Source organism: Camellia sinensis, chromosome 11 (assembly GCF_055761805.1).
Source record: "Camellia sinensis isolate YWXY chromosome 11, ASM5576180v1, whole genome shotgun sequence".
In the NCBI taxonomy this organism is placed as follows: Eukaryota; Viridiplantae; Streptophyta; class Magnoliopsida; order Ericales; family Theaceae; genus Camellia; species Camellia sinensis.
Window position 1 is genome coordinate 93611587 of NC_138971.1, and position 9076 is coordinate 93620662.

The 9076-nt window shown below is 37.8% G+C and overlaps 1 protein-coding gene across 1 annotated transcript; it reads left to right on the plus strand.

The window, feature by feature from the left end:
• The first annotated feature begins 8089 nt into the window (after positions 1–8089).
• LOC145802481 (uncharacterized) lies at positions 8090–8809 on the plus strand. The gene has a single exon (XM_082895206.1). The coding sequence runs from the start codon at positions 8090–8092 to the stop codon at positions 8807–8809; it is 720 nt and encodes a 239-aa protein (XP_082751332.1).
• Positions 8810–9076: the final 267 nt, after the last annotated feature.

The following is a 9076-nucleotide window of genomic DNA, read 5'->3' on the forward strand; positions in this document are numbered from 1 at the left end:
TTGAAAATTAAATTTTTTTATTTTCAATTATTTTTAGTAAATATTTTTAAAATTTAAAACATTTTTTTTTTCACTTTTTTAAATACATCTTACTTAGATGTATCAAAAAGTAAAAAAAATTGTAAAAAATATTTTAAAAAATTAATAAATACATAAAAATAAAAAAAATATATTGAATTCTTGTTTTTTTTTTTTTTTGTATTTTTGATATTTAGTGAATTTTTAAAAGGTTTTTTCACAATTTTTTTTATTTTTTAAGTATATTTATGTTGGGTATGTCTAAAAAGTAAAAAAAAATTACTTAAAATATTAAAAAATTCAATAAAAATAAAAAAACACAGAAAATAAAAAAGTAAAATTTTTTAAAATGTGTTTTTGAAAAAATGTAACCAAATAAAGTGATTGTTTCTTATTTATGCTTTTCCTTTTACTTCTGTACAATTGTATTTAGATTTTGATTTGTGCAAGAATTTATGAGAAAACAAATTTTAAAATTTTTAAAAAAATGAATATTCAAACACTTTTCACTTTTTTTTTTTTTTTTTTTCTGCACAAATTATATTAAAACGTAGCTACATGCTCTTTCAATCGATTATTAATCGACTGACGTGTCAAACAAAACAACTACTTCACAAAACGCAACCATTTTGTTTTGTTTTTTTTTTTTTTTTTTTTGAGTAAATCCTTGACACCAAATCCAATACCCAAAAAAGACCACCAAGGATCCTCTAGAATGAAATTTTTCTAAAGTTTCCTAGAGTACTATATTGTGTGGTTGAGATTTACTGGTAAGTCACATCAGAAAAATTGATGTGACTTATCAATAAATCTCAACCACACAATGTAGCACTCTAGGAAACTTTAGGAAAAAATCACTCTAGAGGATCCTTGCTCCAAAAAGACGTGGTGGATAAGCGACATCACCCAGGTTAATCCACAACATCAAAGTCACTTCAAATAAGTTTTAACTCTTAAACTTCAACATAACTTTATGGTTAAATTTGTTTAAGTTAAATTTTAATATAATTGATTAATATTTAAATATCACTTTTAAATCTATGTGATACACTCAATCTTGGTATCAAGGTATACAAATCGAATCTAAAAATAATTTTAAATATGAACATTTAATGTTTAATACGTGATATAATAAATTTAAAAGACTTTATATATTTTGATCATGTCATAGAAATAGTAAGACTGAAACCACATGATTATTAAATAGTTTAACGAATGAGAGTAAATAAAATTTAAATATTTACATAAATCAAAATATTATAATTACTGAAATATCTAAGGAATTAAAGGAAATAAATTTCCATTACAAACCAAAAGAAAGTTTTATAAAAAAATTTGGAATTTCTTTTTATGGTTATTGAACAAATTGCAAAAACTATCTGTACCAAAAAAAAAAAAAAAACCCTTTAAAAGGATTAACAGCAGATATCCAAAAATATTCAAATCTAGGAAAAATTACTCAAAAATCCTGTTTAGAAAAATGTTATTCCATTTAGTTCTGGAAATAATGCCTCCAAATTTTCAAAGCAAACAGTACTACTGCTAGCTCCAAGTCGTGGGTGGAGTAATTCTACTCATGAGTTTTCAATTGTCGTGAATCATAAACTACAACCTTTCCCCCTTGCATCAAGACACAACTAAGCCCATCTCGAGACATATGACAATAAACGGTGTAACCCAAACCTCTTTCTAGAATTATCAACACCAGTGCGGTAGTCAGTCTAGTCTTAAGCTCTTGGAATGACTTTTCACATGCCTCACTCCACACAAACTTGACCCCCTTTCTAGTTAATCTAGTCAAAGGCGCGGCTAGTCTAGAAAAGTCCTTTACAAAACGCCGATAATACCCCGCCAATCCAAAGAAACTTCGGATCTCAAAAATATTTTTGGGTTGTTCCCAATCCTGCACAGCGTCTATCTTTGAAGAGTCCACAATTACCCCCTGTCTTGACACTACATGACCCAAAAACTTCACCTCGGTGAGCCAAAACTCGCATTTCTCAAACTTAGCATACAATTGGTGCTCTGTAAACGAATCAAGCACTACCCTCAAGTGAGCCTCGTGTTCCTCTTCGGAGGTTGAATAAATTAGGATGTTGTCCACAAAGACGACCATGAAACGATCCAAGTATTTTCGAAAAATCCGGTTCATCAAATCCATAAAGGAAACCGGCGCATTGGTCAACCCAAAAGGCATCACAAGGAATTCGTAATGGCTATAACGCGTGGTTTTGGATGTCCTTCTCCCGAACCCTTAACTGATGGTAACCCAACCTCAAATCTATCTTTGAAAAGTAACAAGACCCTCTAAGTTAGTCAAACAAGTCATCTATTCTGGGAAAAGGATACTTGTTCTTGACGGTAACTCGATTCAACTTACGGTAATCAATACACAACCGCAACGGTCAATTTTTCTTTTTTGCCAAGAGAGCCGGCGCTCCCCAAGACGATGTGCTATGGCGAATGAAGCCCCTGTCTAAAAGCTCTTGGAGTTGAATCTTCAACTCATGCAACTTCACGGGTGCAAATCTATACGGCGCCATGGAAATTGATGTCGTTCCAAGCACAAAGTCAATGGTGAACTCGATCTCCCGGTGGGGTGGTAAACTAGCAAGATCCTCTGGAAATACGTCCGAGTATTCACAAACTACCCTTGGTAACTCAACACGAGTCTCATCACTCTCACTATCCAAGAGAGTAGCAAGAAGGCCACTAAGCTCGTTTCTACTATAAGGGTCAAAAACTGGCGACAAGACCTTATCAACCCGGTCCCCTAGAAAGTAAAAATAATCACCACTCGAGGTGCACACTGTAACTCTCTGATGAAAACAATTGATCACTGCTCGGTACGAAGACAACCAATCCATGACTAAAATGACATCAAAACTCGACATGTCTAGCAACACAAAAGCAAATGGGAGTCGATGCCCGGCAACCTCTATCTCACAACCACGACACTCCCGATCTAAGTCAACTATACCCCCTACTGGTGACTCTACTCTGAGTGGAGACGCTGACCGTGCCACCTCTAATCCCAATGCAGGCGCAAATGCCGTAGATATGAATGAATAAGACGCACCTATATCTATCAACACATTAGCCAAAGAATTACACACAACAAAAATACCCCTTATAACTGAGGATCCCGGTAATAGCTCTGGCATGGTAACAGCATACACACGCCCCTGTGGCCTCCGATCAACCTGCTCATCTCTCGAAGCATAGACCTGATGCACTGACAAAGCCGAAGCAGCTCCCTGATTAGCTCGCGAAGTTTGGACTAAGTGAGCCTACTGGTGGCTCTGAGTCTGTCTCGACCCTGATGCGCCAGATGTGCTTCCCAACTGCGGGCAAGCTCTCCTTACGTGCCCTGACTGATCGCACTGATAGCAAGTAGGCCCCTGCCCCCTACTCTGAGATTGACTCTGAGATCGATTAGGTAATGGTGGTGGCAACATTTACTGTCCTCCTCCCTTTTGCGGATACGCAAAGGCCTTGTGACCCAGTTGGCCACACTTGAAACAAGAAAAACCATTCGGTGCACTCTTCCCGGGGCCCGTACTAGGCAAGGGAAAGATGGATGTAGACTGTTGTTTTTGGGACTAGGATGAAAAGGTGTTTTTGCTCTGCTTATTGGGCCTATAGTCCCCCTGAGACCCTTGACCCTTCGACCTTGAACCCCGGATTCTCTCCTCCTCGGCCTCCACGGTAATCTCTATGTGTGCCACCGCTTCCACAAGACGGTCATAGTTCCGAATCATATTTCCAGCAATCTTGAACAAGATCTTAGTTCTTAGTTTCTTCTCAAAATTAATACAACGGTGCTCTTCCGTTGCTACCAACTTCGGTGCAAACCGGGAAAAACCAAAGAAAGCCGCTTCAAACTCGTCCACGAACATGTTAAGTTTCTTAAGGTCCTGAAATTCCTGCCTCAACCTCCCCCTAGCAGTGGGAGGTAGATACTTATCTTGGAAAGCCACCACAAATGCTTCCCATATTGGTTCTATTCAACCCTTGGTGTATTTCCACTATTGGCCTGCATCTCTTTTAAGGTAGTAACTCGCAAGAGTCACTCTTAGTTCACTGTCTTCTATGTGAAGCATCTCAAATGTCTTCACTATTTGTTCGAGCCACTCTTCTGCTTTCTTGGGCTCGGGGCCACCATGAAACTCATTTGGTTTGGCCCGCAAAAAGTCCCTAGTGAGAAAGCTCGCCCTCGTCTCTACTTCTCTCTAGCCTGGTTCTCCGCCCTTAGTATGTTCATCGACTCCCTCAAGGCTTCCGCCATTTCTCGGGCTAGGGCCCCCATTGCGGCTAGACCCGCTTGCCTCACTTGCTCGGCCATATTAGCTTGGCCCAACCCTTCCTCTTGCACCGGAATCTCATGGACCAGCACTCCATGCACACCCCAGCGAGCCCTACCACGCCTTCCACCTCTACCACCACGGGGTTGACCTCTTCTTGACATCCTAATTAAGGAACAAGACAAACAATTTAGCACATAATCTCAAATGTGCTCGCAACTTCTCTCACTCGTTTGAACGCAACAATTCTATATATTTCCTACCATACAAACAACTCAATTCCATTCCACATAAGCATTTAGTCACGTAAGCACATACGGATTATCCCTTTGTGATGAAATTCGTCCTACAAAAAATCAAGAATTTTTAATAGAACGAGTATTGATCAAGTACCCTTCTAATAAGACCATAAGGAATTTAATAAGCGCAAACAACATCCCAAAAGTCCAATCTTATACCCATCTAGTCATATAAACATGTTATCACATAGTTACGAAATACAAAACATTTCCTAATCATGCGAAATGAACCCACTGTGGCAAAAAAACCACTCCCCGCGAGCCCCAAGTATTCAAACCCAGTAGCTCTGATTCCAAGTTATAACGCCCCAAAATTTCTCCAACATAATCTAGGTACATCAACTAACATTCATTATAGAATCATAACAATTCCCAAATCATCATAACATTGATCATTAAAGTTTGTACAAAATAGTCCCACATGCGAATTATACATTCAATGACATTACATACACGAATCTATAGCACGTGGAATGCCAAATTCAAAAGTAAATAAAATGCCATTGAGGGCTTACAAATTCCAAGGCTTAAGCCCGGTTACACAAAAATAATCTCTCGGACTCAAACAGTTATAGCCCTAGGCTTACAAAATACAATCACAACAAAACAGAGCCTTGTGCTCTTGTAATAACCCCGATCCGTAATTAGCTATTGATCCGTAATTAATGATGCTAATGAGAGGATTAAAATAAATTATGTGTTTATTCTGTATTTTGCATGATATTTGGCTTTCTATCTGTTGCCTGTAGAAATATCTGTTTGGATTTTCTGCTTTAATATGTAAATTGAAAGCCTTATCGGCATCCGAAATCGAAATTGATTACATCAATATGTTATTTGGAATTTTTAGAACCTTGTGGCAAATTTCATTAAAAATTGATTCAGAACGATTAATTAGGCCATGTTTGGTTAGCCTAATGTCCCAATTAATGCATTATATCATCATAACTATATATGCATCACATTTAGCTCTTTTGAGCTCATTTCCTTTCATTTCCCTTGAGTGGAAAAATTTGAGATTTCTTCTTAGAATGAGAGAGAGTGTAATTCTAGAGAGAGAGAAGGAGAGATTAAAAGAAGAAGTTGAAGATTTTACTTGAGTTCATCAATTTTGTGCAAGACCTTGACTAATTCAAGACTATCGGTATGAATTCAACCCCTAATTTATGAATCTAAGTCATCAACATGAAGATTATGAGTTTGAATGTGTATATTGAGCCTAGAACAGAGTTTGAGTTGCAATTCATGCATGCATGTCCATTTTCTTACAAATTGAGCATGATTTCCAAGAATTCTCTCTTGCATGTTTGAAATTCATCTTCATTTAGGAAAATCATCAAGTTTCAAGTTGTTTTGTGGGGTTTGATCATGTTTTGAGGAGTTGGATACAAGAAAAACTCATGCATGTTGTGTTCATGAACACTCATCATGTTTTAAATTGAAAATGTGAGCTTTTGACAAAACCTTGGGCCATGATTTTATGAAATGATCCTAAATTCTTCATGTTTTACAAGTTTACTATGTTATCTCAAGTTTTGGGACCCAAGAGATGTGTTTTGAAGGTTGGAATTCGAGTTTTGAGCTTGAAGGTGCAATCTAGAAATTCTAGAATTTGCATCTACGCTCGAGCGTGGGAGTTTACGCTCGAGCGACCACTCTGAGTGCGTGCACTCTGCTCGAGTGACCAAAAGTCTGCTCGAGCGTGAATTGCAAGCTCCCAGAAGTTTCATGTCGTTTACAGATCGCTCGAGCGAAGGAATGTGCGCTTGAGCGACCATTCTTATTTTGCATATCCGCTCGAGCGTAGATAGAGACTAACCAGTACTTTCTCCGAGTTTGCAGATCGCTCGAGCGAAGGAAGTCTCGCTCGAGCGACCCCTCTCATTTTGCATGTCCGCTCGAGCGAGGAAGTCTACGCTCGAGCGGGGACCTTATTTTCAGAAAATTTGCCTAAGTGTTCCAATTCATGTTTTGGCATCCTCATTGCATCTTAGGCATTCCTAAGACCTAATTAAGCTTTGATAATGAGGTTATGGATTAAAAACACACTAAGAAAAGAATGTACCAAGTTCTGAGACGTCAAGTGTGTGTGTGTTTTAATTAATGTGCTAATAATGAACAAGAACCAACGTAATGAAAGTTAAGCTGTGTTGGCCACGTGAATGTGTAATAATGAGATATGTTGTGTTATGTACTTTTGCGATTGTAGGTCAACGTCTGAAGATTGATTAAACGTTTGCGAAAACCACTGTGAGTAACGTTATCGTAAAGATACGTTTATATGAAATTATGTTCCAAATGAAATGTGATAAGCTATGATTTCTGAAATGATATCTGTTTACGTGAATGAACATCCCAAGTTTGAAATCTATTATGGCATCCACAGATAGTCCCAAGTCATGGGGGACGGCATGAAAATGCGGGTCCATGACATACAAGTAATTACGAGATCTCGTTAGCCACTTCATTGTGGTGATATGTGTTTAATCGGTATCCGGAACCGATTACTCTAGTCGGAAGACGTTCTGTGATGTGTTCTATGGGATGTACCATTATTCTGTTCTGATATGGGAATGATTATGCTATGATCTATTTTCCGCTTATAATATGTTCGGATTTCGTTCACTAACCTCTTTACCATAATGTTATTCATTAGGCTTTATTCACTGTTTGTATATATATATATATATATATATATATATGTATAGGTGAGCATTCTGGAGTGCAAGTCTGGAGACTTTTTGTCTGGATCTATGTTCTGTTGTCAGCCAGCCATTGTGCCTCACGTGGAGGTTCCCGAAGTGTCCTATGTTCAAGTTCTGTTGGTTCTGTGTATATATATGACTTGATGTAATTCTGTTGGCTGTACTTCAGATACTTCAATGTGTGTGGGTATAATTTATGATTGACTTTTGACTATGTATATAAAGTTTTAAATATTCTGTTTCATATAAGTCAGCACAGCTCATTGGACAACTATATTTATGTATTTGCTTTCGCTAGCCCCTTATTATATGCTTATCTGTTCAGAGGCCTTCGGTAATCCAAGAATTACTGGCCGGTTACGATGCTAAACCTATAGGGCCGGGTTTTCGTCATGACAGAGTGGTATCAGAGCACGAGTTATACCGCACACATGTGCCCATATGAGCTATAGGATGTCTTAGAAATGAAATAGGGGCATTGCATTATCATGTGTAAGTATGTGAGCTATTATGACCATGTCCTTATTGAAAATACATTGAAATGAAACCTTTGTGCATGGTCAAAGAAGTTAAGTGGAATAGCATGTAATGTTGATTTCAATATCGAATGTGGAATCTATGTGAATATGAACGTATGAAAGTAATGGATCATGTGACCGTATTTGAATTGAAATGAAAGCATAAACACGTCTGATATGAAATGAAATGTGGAATCACTGAGAGTTTTCCTTTTATTAATAAGCACCCTATTTATGTGTAGCACATGGAAAGGACAAGGAATATAGATGAATCTGAATCTTCTAACGCTAGAATTAGCCGGTTAGAAAGAATGGTTGAAGCCTTAACCGAAAATCTGAAACAACAGCAACAAGGGCAAATACACGTACCTGAACCAGCTAATTATGATATGATAACACTGACACAGAAATATAATAAGATGAAACCGCAGGAATTTCAGGGGGGTATTGAACCGTTAAAAGCCGAGGCTTGGGTCTTAGAAACTGAGAAAATATTTGAGGTATTTCCGTGTACTGCGGCACAGAAAGTTTTGTTGGCAACATTCACACTCAAAGAGGAGGCTAGGAGATGGTGGATGTTAGTACGAAATGGTAATAAGGGTGTGACATGGGATAGATTTAAAGAAATCTTCTTCGAAAAATATTTTTCCCAATGCATTCGGGATAGGAAGGTATCCGAATTTGAACAACTAAAACAGGGCAAAATGACTGTGGCTGAATATGAAACAAAATTTACTGAGTTAACCCGTTATGCACCCCACATGATAGACACTGACTACAAAAAGGCTAGAAAATTTGAAGGTAGGCTTAACTTAGATGTGTTTGATCGAGTTGGCGTCTTAAAATTGCCAAAATACGTGGATGTTCTTGATAGGGCCTTAATGTCCGAGGCAAACATAGCAGCCTTGAAAATATCAAAACCAACATCATCAACTGAATCAGAAAGAATGAAACAGAAAAAATAGAAAGTTGAAATGACTAGTAATTCGATAACTTCTGCGAATGAAAAATCTAGGGCAAAAACTGTGAACAAAGAAAGCCGGGGAAGCAATGAGAACAATGGTATACCTACTTGTAAAGAATGTGGGAAACAACATTGGGGCATTTGTCGTCGCCTATCAGGGGCTTGTTTTAGATGTGGTCAGAAAGGGCACTTGGCTAAATCCTGCTCGCAAACTCATCCGAACAACACCTAGAGGCAAAGAAGGGTTTACATCCTAGTTCCAGAAAAT